The sequence below is a fragment of the Sinocyclocheilus rhinocerous genome, unplaced genomic scaffold (assembly GCF_001515625.1).
Source record: "Sinocyclocheilus rhinocerous isolate Xijiao unplaced genomic scaffold, SAMN03320098_v1.1 scaffold6603, whole genome shotgun sequence".
In the NCBI taxonomy this organism is placed as follows: Eukaryota; Metazoa; Chordata; class Actinopteri; order Cypriniformes; family Cyprinidae; genus Sinocyclocheilus; species Sinocyclocheilus rhinocerous.
Window position 1 is genome coordinate 43,183 of NW_015667432.1, and position 15,643 is coordinate 58,825.

Here is a 15,643-nt window from a genome sequence, read left to right on the forward strand (position 1 = left end):
AGTAGATTAAAAAGAAAGAAAAAAAAACCGAATTAAACTCCTCCACTTCTTCTGTGTGACCATAAGTGCACAAATGAACGTCATCTCATTAGTATGCAAAGAAATACAAACGTTTGCGAGATTGGGTGAGATTTCGAGGAAGTGAACGCGCGAGCTCCGGTGGGTGTGGCTCGGCTCACCTGAGTGACGTGCTGCGCGCGATGCACAGGTGTAGCTGCAGGAATTCGGTGAAGTTCTGCTAAAAATATAGCATGTTCAGGATCCGTGCAGGGAAATCTGACATCTGCTCGTTTTCAAATCACTGTGCGTGTGATATTAGCCGGGTAAGTCAATCCTGTATTAATGTATGACCTTTAAACTGACTAAGAGTGCTCTTGTTTTGATATCTAGTTAATCTGGGCGTGAAATGCAGTTACAGTGAGTTGTTTATCCAGATAACTAGCATCAGTTATAGGTTAAAATGTTCCTGCAAGTTTTATCCAACAGTTCTGTCAAGAAAACTGCTCAAGAAAATAAAACGGTTACAGTTCAGACTAGTGGATTATCCTCTTAGACTTCTATTATTATTATTATTTTAAATATTATAGCATGGATTTATAATAAACTGTAAATATAGGCTATATGTTTTGACTCCTGTAATGTGCGGAAATCTACAGTGTTGTATTGTCACATCTGACTGCACTCTTAGAAATAAAGGCTGTTTTTTAGAGTGAAGTAACTCTTGCCCAACTGGCATATTTGTTTGTGTGTTTGGAATAATTATGTGAGTATTCACTCTTAGAAATAAAGGTTGTTTTTTAGAGTGAAGTAACTCTTGCCCGACTGGCATATTTGTTTGTGTGTTTGGAATAATTATGTGAGTATTATACGAAACTAAACGTGATTCGTGAATGTGTGCACCTGTTTCTGTGATCAAGGGACATTCCAGACAAGTGTGAGATTGGGTTCCCGGAATAATAACAGGCAGTATTATTAGCGGCTGTGGCAGTATCCTGATGAGGCAATGCTGAAAACATGTATACAATTAGTATTAAAACAGATGGAGCTGCATGCAAAAAAAAAAAAAAATATATATATATATATATATATATTCTTATATTATTTATGCATTAATAATTATTTTTAAACTTTTTAAAAGACAATTAATAAACGGTTGCCTCCTGTAGAGTTGCTTGTAGCTTATTCGTAATTGATTAAATTTGCAACACTGACAAATATAGAACTGATTTGAAACAATATTGAACTAAATTGAGCTGAGTAATGACACGATTATCTTCTGCTTAACAGCTAAAGTTGAGTTTGTTTCATAATTTACAAATTTTATAGCATTAAGTGTTATTTTCCTGTTTATTAATGTAAAGCTGCTTTGAAACAATCTGTGTTATATAAAGGGTTATCTAAATAAATGTGACTTAATATATAGTTTTCAGTTGATTATAGTAGTATTTATGATGGAGTTTATAATTTATTCTGATTTGAGTTTCAAAAGAAAAAAATGGTATGCACTCCTATTTTTTTTTTTGTATTTTTACATCTTGCAACATACAGAACATACAGATTTGAATTTTTTTTTTTTAAATCTGTTTTACTGCAAGTGCAATACAATAAAGAATTACAGTAATGAGAATCTAATAACAATCCCTGTTGGGAATAATGGAATTACAAAACCCAAAAGTATTTTATTTTTAACACTCAATACAAAAACAGCAGCAACAACTTATGGTTCTTTTTTTTTTGTCTTTATGCAATATTGGATTCTTTTGATTTTGGAGTGAAATGTGAGCCGGACATGTTTCGTTATCTTTAGGTGATAATTTCATTATACTAGCGAAGTCTAGAACATAATAACTTTTCCTTAGGCTTCATTGAGCACTTTGTTGATGAGTCGAAAGAGGTGGTGAATAGTTTCTTCAATGCTTTGTTCGCCTCCAGTGCACTTAACCTGCCTTTGACTTCTGTTGAGATCTGTTTACAATGAAAAGACTTCCATCCTTATGATTTCAAATGACATTCAGTCAGAATTGCAACTGAGTAGTCTGTCACTCCACCCATCTCTGTTGTAACAGGTTAGTGCTGTGGTGTGCTGGTGACCCCAACCTGATGTTCTTCTAGTGACAAACGCTTTCCAGCAGCCGATCAGGAATCCCGGTGAAGGCGCCATGTCCCACAGAAACCCCCATGGCTCCACGGGTGACCAGTCTCTCCTTCTTCCGGAGAGCCGCTTCAGCTCGGTGCTTCAGCTGGAGCAGCCGTCTGGACGTTCGTCCTCGAGCATCGACCTGTCCAGAGTGGATTCCCCAGAGGATGAGCGGAGAACTGTAGTGCTCAGCACCCAGAGCGAAGCTGCTCGCAGGCAGGGCGCTCGCCAGCTCATCCCCAAGAACCTGGCTGTGAGCAGCCGCCCAAGAAACCGCCACCACACCACCGTGGTGACCCTTCCCGTCAGCCTGCAGCCCACAGACCTCTCCTGGGAGGACTATGACAGTGATTCGGGCGATGGGTTTTTGCTGAGGAGAAATCGCAGGAATAAATCGTATCGTGCTGCCGTCACTAGTCTGAATCTTGACGCTTTGCCGAGTGAACTCCAAACAGAAGCGCTGGCACCCCTCAGCGAAGAGAAGGCGGGCAACCAAAAGCAAGCACAGAAATCAGGACGCAAGGCAAGTGTCTTGCTTTCGGGTTTATTTTGTTATTAAACACACCTGGATGCTTTCGAATGAACATAGTTTGTTGAATCCACAATCAGGATTTTGATTTTATAAGACATTGTGAAATATATTGTGGGAGTGTTTTTTTTATTTTGAAAGCATTTATATCTAGATCTTATTATAAGCATTTTATAATCTAGATATAATACTTAAGATTTTAGGATTGGATCATGATTGCAGTGAATAATATGTTTCTGGCATGTTGTAAGATTTGGCAACGATTCATTTAATCATACACTATATTGCCACAAGTATTGGGACACCCCCTTCTAATTATCAGGTTTGACTACTTTAGTAATTTCCATGAGTACAATGTTTAATGTTAACGCATATAATGATATTCTAGGGAAATGTGTGCTTCTAATTTTATAGCAACAGTTTGGACAGGACCCTTTTCTATTCTGTAAATATTTTCTAAATGTTTACTGTATGTGTGTGTATTTATAAATACATAATAAATAAACACAGTACACATACATATATTATGTAAACAAAAGCTTTTATTTTGGATGCGATTAATCGCGATTAATAGTTTGACAGCAGCATTTTAAATTAATGTAGTTTGTTGAATTATCAAGATTTTGTTAAAAATCAAACTTTGTTGTATACAACATTGTTGCAATGTAAAATATGCTGTGATTTGTTATCGTTTTAAAGCATGTTTTTATATATCAGGCCATCAATAATATGTTCATAGACGAATTGACTAAATATTTGATTGATTATTTTGCATTGTAATTTCTTTAGTATTTCAAGTGGGACTTTGATTCATGACATACTCATAAATGAATGCTGGAGTGTGTAGCAAATATGAGACGTTTGAGCTGTTGGTGTGAGACTGGTTCAGTTCAGGCCTGCATCGTGTCCCGACCCTATTCCCAACATCTCTCCCTCAGCGTTCCTGTCAGCTCCATACTGTTCTTTCAGTAAATGCAAAACTATTCAAATACTCTCAACCATATTCAAACTATCAGAAGAATTGTTTGCAACCTCATGGGATGTTTATGTGGGATGACATCTGTTTTTCTCAAGTTGTCACCTATCAAAGAAGCTTTTTTCAGCCTGCAGAGATAAAGTCCATTCTAATATCACATTGTCAGATGTATTTATGCTGTGTTTCCTCACAGAGAACATTGGGGAGGACCAGGAACAGGAAGGAAACTGGCTCATTTAAAGATGGTTTGATATTCAACACTGTTCCTAAAATTTTTAGTTTAAATGCATAATATAGTATACCATATAGTATTCATCCATCCATCCAAGCTGATAGCGTTATGAACTATCCAAGTGACTTGATGAACTGTATATCCTCAGAAAACTATACATGCAATAGTAACACTTCTAAGTCCCGTTAGTTAATGTAAGTTGATCCATTAAATATTAAATAAGTATTTTAAATTAAATAAACATTAAAAAATACATTGTTAGTTCATGTTAACTCAGGTCCATTAAATTGTATTTTAACTGCAACTTTTGATTTGAGTAATGTATTAATAAAAGTTTAACATATAAATGCTTTAGAAGTATTTTTCGCTGTTGCGGTTCATGATAACTAATGTAATTAACAAATGGAACCTTATTGTAAATGTCAGTTTGAATCTAATTAGATTTTTGGGTACAGTAAGATGGAATGTTTTTCCCCTCAAAGATCGTTGTAGAGCCTTTAAGGTCCAAAACTGATATTATATAAACTACAGCTGGTTGAAAGTTGTTTGTCGTCTTCTTACAGAGCCGCGGTTTTATCAGGAGATCAAGGAGAGAGGCCTGAACGCCAGCAGCCTGAGCACAGAGGACGATGAGTTCTCACCGACCGAGCCGCCGGAGGAGGATCAGAGCATCGTGGTGAAGAACTACAGAGCAGCGTACATGACATGGAGTCAACTGCCAAAGGTGATCCCTGCTGAAGGGCCACTCGCTTGAGATCAAGCTGTGGTTGAAACCTCTGAGAGCTGTGAAATACTCCCATCGACATTTAGAGACTTAACCAATTTTATGAATTGATTCCACTTAGGACATAAATGAATGCAGTGCATTTATTACATTAAATTATTGATTTAAATGTAAAAAAAAATAAAAAAATACATTTTAAAAAAATATTTATATTTATAAAAGAGTGTTGTTGATTCCTAATATCTACATTTATTGTCTTATTTCAAACGTAGGTTAAGGATTTGGGCATTTTAGATCTCATCTCCCCTGAAGAACGCAAAAGACAAGAAGTGAGTCTATTAGCATGTTCACTTGTTACACACTCACATTTACACACACACACACTCACATTTACACACACACACACACACACACACACTCTCTCACACACACACACTCACATTTACACACACACACTCACACATGTTTGTTTTTGTGAATTGTGGGGACATTCCATAGGAGTAATGTTTTTTATACTGTACAAACTGTATGTGCCATTGCCCTACACCTAACCCTACCTCTTACAGGAAACTTTCTGCATTTTTACTTTCTCAAAAAAACTCACTCTGTATGATTTATTAGCATTTTGAAAAATGGAGACATGGGGTAATGTCCTCATCAAAAGTCACCTTCTCCTTGTAATACCTATGTCATACCCATGCCATTATACAAATTTGTGTCTTCATATGTCACAAAAACACACTCACACACTCTCTCTCACACACACTCACACACTCTCTCACACACACACACACACACACACACACGTATGTACATAACATACACACATACACTCACAGTGTCACACACATAGAAGAGGAAGCCCCTCTCTAACACTCTCACACACACACACACACACACACACACTCTCACACACTCACACACACACACTCTCTCTCTCACACACACTCACACACACACACACACACACACACGTATGTACATAACATACACTACTGGTCAAACGTTTGGAATAATTCAGGTCTTTTTAAGATTTATTTATCAAAAAACAGTAATATTGCGAAATATAATTATAATTTTAAAACAACTTTTATATTTTAATATTTAATATTCTGTTTAATATTTAAAAATGTAGTTTATTCATGTGATGGTAAAGCTGAAATAATTTAAATATGTTGATTTGGGGCTCACTTATTAATAATGGTTATTAGCAGCATATTAGAATGATTTCTGAAGGATCATGTGACACTGAAGACTGGAGTAATGATGCTGAAAATTCAGCTTTGCCGTGAAAGGAACAAATGATATTTTTAAATATATTCAAATAGAAAAGTTATTGTAAAAAAATATTATAATATTTCACAATATTTCTCTCTCTCTCTCTCTCTCAATTGATTAGTTAATTTTCAAATGCTAAAATATATTGATATATGAAGGAATTTTGATACTTTGCCTGTCAAACATTAGTATCACGTGTTGATAGTTAATGTGACGAGCTGCACCTGTGGTTACTCTGCTAGTGTGAAATTAGTTCTTGTCACATAGCTCATAGTTCTCAATTTGCACGTGACACTAGCTTTGATGTGTTGCTGTTCAGTGCAGTGTTTCTTAATCATATTCCTGGAGGAGACCCAAGATAGCACATTTTGGATGTTTGCTTTATTTGACACACTCAGTTCCTGGAGCGCTCTTCTAATGAGCTAATCGCCGGTTCATGTGTGTTCAAACCTGAATTGTGCAGTAAAAAGATACACTTTTGGGGGTCTTCAGGAATCATGCTTGAGTTGAGAAAGCTGATCTAATGCAACAAGACGTTATCAGTGTACCCACATGTTTTCACGCCCAGTATGTCAGACTGGCACGAGCAAATGAAGTCCTTTCATTTAGTCATTGTCAGAAGGCTGTAGTGTTGATATGAGCACACTCAAACGGCTGTGTAAATACTAAAGTTCACTTTGTGCACACTCACACCCAGACACACCCACACGTCTGACTCTTAGCTGATCATTTGGTCCACCTGCTGCTTTAAATGAGGCTGCATTGTGGATTTTCCTGGAAAGGACATTCGTTCCTAAAGCTTGTTTGTGTCAGTAACTTCCATGTCTTACAACAAATGATTTACTGAAGCAAAAGGTCTTTTCAGGAGAGAAAAAGAGAAGTGCGCCAGATCTCTGATAGTTGTTGTAGATATACTGTATGTGATACTGTGGTCTTAACATATGGTTCGAGTCGTCCTGTAAGTCTGTGTGCTTTCATTGTCCACTGGGTGAAGATTACAAGTCTGACACTTAGAAAAGTAATGGCACACTTCTCCTTAAGCCACATGACCTGAGGTGCATTTAAGCACAAATGGGGTGGAACCGGATGCGTGCCAAATATTAATTGTTTAAATAACTAACTTTATGTTTGAGAAATGGTAATGCTTGCCTAAGCAAGCACCTCTAAAATAACTATCACATTCTTAACTCTTGGACTACCATTGACTAGTAAGGCAATGATTTGACACACTCAGTTCCTGGAGCGCTCTTCTAATGAGCTAATCGCCGGTTCATGTGTGTTCAAACCTGAATTGTGCAGTAAAAAGATACACTTTTGGGGGTCTTCAGGAATCATGCTTGAGTTGAGAAAAGCTGATCTAATGCAACAAGACGTTATCAGTGTACCCACATGTTTTCACGCCCAGTATGTCAGCCTGGCACGAGCAAATGAAGTCCTTTCATTTAGTCATTGTCAGAAGGCTGTAGTGTTGATATGAGCGCACTCAAACGGCTGTGTAAATACTAAAGTTCACTTTGTGCACACTCACACCCAGACACACCCACACGTCTGACTCTTAGCTGATCATTTGGTCCACCTGCTGCTTTAAATGAGGCTGCATTGTGGATTTTCATGGAAAGGACATTCGTTCCTAAAGCTTGTTTGTGTCAGTAACTTCCATGTCTTACAACAAATGATTTACTGAAGCAAAAGGTCTTTTCAGGAGAGAAAAAGAGAAGTGCGCCAGATCTCTGATAGTTGTTGTAGATATACTGTATGTGATATTGTGGTCTTAACATATGGTTCGAGTCGTCCTGTAAGTCTGTGTGCTTTCATTGTCCACTGGGTGAAGATTACAAGTCTGACACTTAGAAAAGTAATGGCACACTTCTCCTTAAGCCACATGACCTGAGGTGCATTTAAGCACAAATGGGGTGGAACCGGATGCGTGCCAAATATTAATTGTTTAAATAACTAACTTTATGTTTGAGAAATGGTAATGCTTGCCTAAGCAAGCACCTCTAAAATAACTATCACATTCTTAACTCTTGGACTACCATTGACTAGTAAGGCAATGTTTTCTTCATCTTGGTCTTTTAAGAGTTATTTGGTTGTTACATAGTTCTAGATGTCACATTAAAGTTTTTTTTTTTCAGGTTAGTGTTTTGATTGCATTATTTCATGATTAGTTCATGATGTCAATCCATCAGTTGGGCTCAAGCAATACGAGGGTTTCTCTGTAACAAGTTCAGATCACTTCTACATGGCACTATGCATTTGAAAAAAAAAAAAAAAAACATTTTTGGAAAAGAAACATAATTCAGTTTTTTTTACCTGTTTGATACTCCACAAGTCACATTGTATCTGTTTTTTTTTTTTTTTTGCTTTGCAGGCCATCTTTGAAATCATCACGTCCGAATATTCCTACCTGCACAGTTTAAGCATCCTGGTGTCTCATTTTAAGGACAGTGCAGATTTGAAAAAGACCATGACAACAACAGAACACCATCATCTGTTCTCCAACATATCCGTCATCCAGGACGTCAGCAAACGGTACAAACATTCACTTATGCTCTACATTTTAATATGGCTCAAACAGTACAAAGATCCTCTTTTGTTATTAATTCTAATAAGGATCATGATATGCCATCCATTAAAAAATGAAATCTAGAAAATATATTTTAGTGGGTTTTCAGAAGTGGGGAGGCCGCACACACACACACTATGTAAAGTTAATGAATGAAAAGGATTAGTTATGCACATTTCTGTTGAAATTCTGGGAAATGGATGTAAACATTGTAAAATATGGCAAGCAGAGTGTAACTTATTGATAGATGAAAAAAGTCTAATTTGCCTAAATATTTCATTAAAGGGTTAGTTCACCCAAGCGAATCGATGCGCTTTTGTAAGAAAAATATCCATATTCAAAGCGTAATAATCACTTTAATGTAGCTTGCGGCAACAGTTGTACACGGAAGCAGCTCCGGGCAGATGATGTATGAGGTCGGCGTTGCGCATGCTTTCTGTGCATATGCAGAATGTATCAAATCATTATTAATGTTATTTTTTCAAGTATGTTGTCTTAAGAGGTGGTCACACAAGACTTTGAGCACCGCAACGGTCCTTGATACAGTCTACTCCACTTTCTGCAATGATACAAACCTGCAACTTTAAAATGTGTGTTCTTTTAATTCCGCTAAGAGCTCACACTGCAATTAATCACATGTCACAGGTCAGAATTCACCAAGCTTGAACTCTGGAAGGCAGTGAAATGCGAATTAAGTTTGTGTTTCTGGTTTCCGGCACGTGCATACATGTGAATGGAATGCAAATAGTAGTCTGACCGCCCCTTAAACGCAAAGCCTTGTAGATAAACTAATGATATTAGAAAGTAGTTAAAGTTTTTATGCAAATCAAGAGATTTCAATTATAGTGATTAAATTTATTTGATTTGCGCACGTCACTTTCATCTGTGACTGTCAGACAAGTTGCAAGTTAAACCGTGTATCATGTTGTGGTACACAAAGGTACTAACAAAGTTATCAGGCAACTGGCCAGGGTTGCCAGGTCTGCATAACAAAACTACCCCAATCAAAACTGGCTATCAAAATCGCTCCAAAATCTCATTCCGGCGACTAAAAAAACAGCCTGTGGCAACAGAATAAAAGAAGCCCAGATCTGCAGGACTTGGCAAAACTGCAACTGGCCAATATTTACTCAGTACTTGAAGTCATTTGGTGCTTGATGGGTGCTAGTCTATATCATGCATGACAGCTGTAGATACAAAACTACTGTGTTATATAGTGTATCATTCATAGTGGAATTACGGGTTCAGCTCCTTTCTGAGCCAGATTTAAAAAAAGCTGGATGCAAGATCACACATGAGCTTTCAGCAGATGACTGCTGGACATGTTCAGACCCGCTGGTTAAACTGGTTGAGCAGCTTGCCTCTGCCTGGATTCATGTTTCTCAAAACAGGGGCTTTCACACATTTACAATGACACTTTATACCTGTTTCTCAGAAACTGTGAATGCGTGGTTCTTCTGGAGACACTAAGCGGTGTGGCTCTAAAATAGGCTGAAGTATAGTGGCTCTAATGTATGCTAAAGCTTTCAGAACATGTTGTGTCATGCGGTTTGGTCTTGTTTATGAAACAAGCACACTAAATGAGCTGGAGTGTGGGAGTGAGGCCTTCCAGTCTGGGAGTTGCCGTTAGGGCTGGGAAATAACAGACTCGAAACCTTCTGTTTGATTGGAGCTTATGGAGAAAGTCTTGCATACGGCTGGGGTTAAAGTGAATCTTTGTATTTGTGTATTTGCCATACTTAAAAAAGGCAAGTCATTTGTGAAAATGTGATGTTAAAGTTGACCAGCGGTCCATTCTTCTCAAACTAAGGTGAACAGATTTCTGAAATGGAAACCAGAGACATTTTCTAGAGGTCAAAATTTCATTGAAATCTCCAAGTCACCAAAAATCACAGTAACGGTGGGTGACAGTCCCGAAAATTTGTGATATGATGCATAATTTTATTTTAAAATGCTGTAGAGTTTCCCCAAACTGTTAAATAAAGTGTGAGCAGCAGTGAGTTGCTTGATGGTTTTGCGCCCCCTGGTGGTCTGTTCAAGTCAGATGGCGCTGTTTACATCCTAGTATTTCCTTTTGTCAGCTGCCTAAAAGAAATAATCAAATACATTTCCACTGCATTGATCATATAACGTTTTTATTCTTAAATGTGGAATTATTTAGACATGGTTTGCAACAAAGAATGGCATAAATGACCACATGTGCTCTCTAATGTTTCTTAGGTTTTTTGAGGATCTGGATACGCGTCACCAAAAACACCCTGTGATCAAGGACATCAGTGATACAGTGAATAAATATGCGACTCAACATTTCAAGCCGTACATTGTGTACTGCTCCAATGAGACCTTCCAGCAGAGAACGCTCCAGAAACTCCTGTAAGCACCCGGTACACACAGTACCATCTAAAATAATGAACGGATGCTAACAAAGCCGTTTTGATTGGTTAATAGGAGTTTAATGTGACTTGTGGTTCGTTTTTGTGTTTTAGGTCAAGTAACAATGCGTTTCGAGAAACTCTGAAGCTGATTGAAGGCAGTGAAGCGTGTGGAGGTTTGCCCATGATCTCCTTCCTCATCTTACCCATGCAGAGAATCACTCGCCTGCCACTTCTTTTGGATGTAAGAGACACAATCCTCCTGTTAAGCACAGGTTTAAATTGGGCATCTAAGTCATCCAACCTGGAGTTCAGGTCCGCCTCTGCTCTAATGCTGCCTTTAAGTTCTTTTGGGAGTTTGGAAATTGGAATGAAAATTATAACTAGTAAACACTACCAGAAGTTTGGAAAAAAATTTATTTATTTGAAAGAAATATTTTATGCTCATTGAGGCTGCATTTATTTATTTGATCATAATAGTGGAAACAGCAATACTGTGAAATATTATGACAATTTAAAATAACTGTTTTCTATTTTGTTTTAAGATGTAATTTATTGCTGTGATCAAAGCTGAATTTTCAGCATAATTAGTCCAGTCGTCTTCAGTGTCACGTGATCCTCATTCTAATATGCTGATTTTAATTATTATTGATGGCCAATTATTAATAATTGTTCTTATTATTAACAATGTTGAAAACCGTTGTGCTGCTTAATATTTTTGAGGAAACCATTTTTTTTATTTAATACTTTTATTCAGCAAGAATGTAATAAATCAAAGACTATATAGAACACAGATATGTATAGGTAGATGCCTCATTAGCGACTGTTTCTATGGGCCGCTATACGTAAGCCGTCCGCCATATTGTAACGGTCACCTTGACGTCATTCACCATAGTAATCACTGAATATTCGAAAGATGCCACAATCCTGCACAGAACGGCGCAACGGCTACAGTACAGTATGGTGAGTGACGTCAAGTTGACTGTTCCAAGATGGCGGCCGCATCTACGTGCCTGGAGCCGTCGAATGGGGCATCTATACATATCTATGCTTGCATGCCCGAGAGGCGTTTCAAAGATGGCCGCCGAGTGACATGACTTGTCTTAAAGGGACTTTGAATAAATTGATCAAACATGAGGGTCAACACATTATGCTATATAATGCTACAAAAGATGTCTATTTCAAATTCATCGGAGAATCCTGAAAAAAAAATATATCACAGTTTCCACAGAAATACGCAGCAAGAACTGTTTTCAACAATGTTAATAATAAGAACCATTATTAAGAATTGAACACCAGTAATTTGTGATAATAAACTAGCGCCAAAACTGAGCGGCAAATTAGCATATTAGAATGATTTCTGAAGGATCACGTGACACTGAAGTTATGACTAATAACTAATAGTTATTTTAAAATGTAATAACATTTCAGAATGTAATTTCACTGTATTTTTGATCAAATAAACGCAGACTTTAAAGCATTAGAGACTTTAGATGGGTAGTGTACCTGAAGAAATGGTTTATAAACTATTTTTTTGTGGAAATTATTCGACAATTTACGTAAGCATGATTTTATGAATGCATTTTTCTGCTGACGTTTTAGAAATGAGGTGTGCTTTGTGTATTTTGTCATTCACATTTCGCCACAGAGAATGATTTTGTCAAAACCTTTGTTAAACTGGTTAAATATTTTTGCATTGCAAGCATTATTGCGTAATAACTATACAGTCAACATTCATAATTACAACTTAAACTGTATAAATGAATAGGCACGTTAGGAATCTGAGGCTCAACTGGTAATTACAGTGATGCACATGACTGCATGACACACTTGCCTGTAATTTTCCACTGAACCTAAAGATCTTGACTAGCTGGTTCAGGTGTGTTTGATTGCTTCTAAACCGGTAGATCTTGTACTGAAATTGTGTTTTATATCTTGTCTTTCCACATGGACACAGACCATCTGTCAGAAGACCCCTAAAGAGACCGCTGAATACTTTGCTGCCTGTTGGGCTTTTAAAGCTATCAGTAAGGTACGCTGCTACTCACTATACATCATAAAACGACACCTTTTCAAAACTAGTTGATCTGGTTGTCTTGATGGTTACTTGATGAGTAGGTTGGTTTCTGCAAGATCAGTAACAAAGTGTTTTGTGGTGCACCACTATTTCAGTTCAACAAAACCTCAGAGGTTAAGGAATGATATACGCTTCTGTAGAAGCCACAGTACACACAAGTGTGATTGCAACTTACATACTGTATATTATATTATTATTCAGAAATGTTTTAGTAGCACAAACGCAGTTTTTCACAGCTGTTCTAAATCTTTTCTCCCTTTACTCCGGTCAGCTGGTGAAGCACTGTAATGATGGAGCGCGGAGGATGGAGCGTACGGAGCAGATGTACACCATCCAGAAACAGATGGAGTTCGGCAAAATCAAGGTACGTGTTGATAAAGGTCGCTGATAAACGTTACTTTGAATTTGAGAGGCATGTAAAGAACGCCGTTTGCAATATCTGACCCAGATGAGGCCTAGATTTGAGGTATTTTATCCATAAGAAAATAAATATTTCAAGATTTAATGAATTTACTATGGATAAATTAGTTATTAAATTAGTGAGTAAATATCTGGCATGAAACTCTAGATGGCGCAGTCCGATAGGTCTAGCTCAATCTGACCTGGCGACATCATTGTCACGTGGCACAGCTGATTGGTTCTCTCCTGAATCGGTAGCCAATGAGCTCGCTGCTCAACATTCAAATACCTGGCTTTTGTTTGCTGTAGCAGTTGCAGCGCACTTCAGAAACCCTCCACCTTCCCCAGCTCCACCTGTATAGATCTGCTACGGGGTGATTCATGTATGCTATATGGGGGTTATTCATATGCAGTATGTTATATGTGGCTATGGGGTAATTTCATGTATGCTATATATGGGGGTTATTTCATATACAGTATGTTATATGTGCAGCAGCAGTATTTCTTACATGCTCACAGCAGCATGTTGTGGATGTATTGGCAGTAGCAATTGTCAGTACTTGCTCTGTCGCAGCAGCAGCGTAGCAGATCTATTCCGCCAAGACCAAATACATTAACATTGTCATGTACATTACCATGCCAATCCCTCCGAGAGTTGTCATGACAGAAATTAGTTTATTCATCTGGAATGAATTGGATCATAAAAAGTGTATATTTACATTCCAGCTTTTTGGAGTCAAGTCAATTTACCTTTATTTCTATGGCGCTTTATACAGTACAGATTGTGTCAAAAGCAGCTTCTCCGTGATAGACAGAAAAACAACAGAGTCAATTATGGAAATTTATAGGGTTGCAAGATAAATCGATAAATCGTATTTAAATCTTTTTTTTTTTCCCCCGATTTATTAACCATAATCATCTACGATATTTGAAAAACTTTCCATTTTAATTTGGCATTTGCGTTATCTTGCATTGGTTGTGGTTGCCTGATGTCAAGAGTTCAGGTAAGAGTGAAACATAAGAGCAAGATATTTTAATGGACGATTGCAAAGGAAAAACGCACAGACCAGGGATGTGTATTAAGCTAGAAAGGATTATTTCTCAACGTTTTGTGTTTGTATTTAAATACTTGTTTATGTATGTTTTTAGCCCTTCCCATTAGTGTCGTCATCCCGCTGGCTGAAGAAGAGCGGTGAGCTGGCGGTGTACACTGACGATCTCAGCATTTTCAGGAAGGCTTTCAGCTATAAGAGCTGCTATCTGTTCCTCTTCAATGATGTGCTCATCGTCACCAAGAAAAAGAGGTCAGACCTGTGATGCTGCGCGGTCTCGGACCACACAACAGCTGACCTTATTGTAAAGTGTTACCATTTAACTTATTACAGTACAAATTATGGCTGATAGTACTTGCGGTTCAACAGTCAAGCCTATTGCATTGTAGGATACAGTACACAGTGATTTGACAAATGCAGTAGGTCATCCGAGCATTCTGGGTATACAGAACATTTGCATCAAGTGTACAGTATCCAGTCAGTGGGGAGCAAACTTCATTGGCTTAATTTCATGAGTATATAGCATAACTGATGTCTGAGCTGTGATATTAATAGTGTCAATAACACTCTGTTTATCTAGCGAGGAGAGTTATGTCGTGTTGGACTACGCCACTGTGGACAAGGTGGAGGTGGAGGAGGAACTGGCAGACTCCAAACTCAATCTGAAGCTGCTGATGAATCCCAACAGCGACGGCCGAAGTGAACAGATACTCGTGGCAGAAAGCAAGTAAGATAGCCATGAAATACCCGTTTGTTAGCAGGCGGAGCTGTTCTTTTAAACAAGCTTTGTGTATGTGTTTTTGTTTAGTATCAGTTAAGGGCTGCACGATTACGACAAAAATCCTAATTGTCGATTATTCCCTTGAAATTGTAATTGCGATTATTAATTACGATTATCACAATTTACATTGAATGATGTTTATACCATTGTTTGATGCAACTGCATGCCGTATTTTTATATGAAAATAAACAAGCTGAAAACACACTAACTGAAAAACCTTTAGTGCTTTTCTATAGTATTAAGCCTCAAATGTCAAATATACATCGGATTGGTTTAAATATATGAATGGTATTATAATGTTATACTAAAACTAAAAATGGAAAAACCCTTAAGATAACATGTAGAAAGAAAAAAACATATCTTAAGCGTGCAGAATAACATAAGTGGACTTTGAACGATTAATTGCCGCTTTGAACGATTACGTAATTGTGGCATCCATAATTGTAATCGCAATTAGAAATTCGATTACCGTATTGTCCCGAATATAAGACGATGTTTTTTTCTTGGAAATACATCTGAA

At 37.5% G+C, this 15,643-nt stretch overlaps 1 protein-coding gene across 1 annotated transcript in view; it reads left to right on the forward strand.

Annotated features, from left to right (window-relative positions):
- The first annotated feature begins 111 nt into the window (after nt 1-111).
- arhgef16 (Rho guanine nucleotide exchange factor (GEF) 16) overlaps nt 112-15,643 on the forward strand; it is a 20,833-nt gene continuing 5,301 nt past the window's right edge. Inside the window, exons 1-12 of the mRNA XM_016545829.1 lie at nt 112-323; nt 2,067-2,660; nt 3,836-3,887; nt 4,438-4,598; nt 4,871-4,927; nt 8,248-8,408; nt 10,663-10,815; nt 10,929-11,058; nt 12,772-12,846; nt 13,163-13,255; nt 14,440-14,594; nt 14,923-15,069. Of these exons, the coding sequence (XP_016401315.1) occupies nt 2,160-2,660; nt 3,836-3,887; nt 4,438-4,598; nt 4,871-4,927; nt 8,248-8,408; nt 10,663-10,815; nt 10,929-11,058; nt 12,772-12,846; nt 13,163-13,255; nt 14,440-14,594; nt 14,923-15,069 (1,685 nt within the window). The 5' untranslated portion in view covers nt 112-323; nt 2,067-2,159. The remainder of the gene's footprint in view (nt 324-2,066; nt 2,661-3,835; nt 3,888-4,437; nt 4,599-4,870; nt 4,928-8,247; nt 8,409-10,662; nt 10,816-10,928; nt 11,059-12,771; nt 12,847-13,162; nt 13,256-14,439; nt 14,595-14,922; nt 15,070-15,643) is intronic.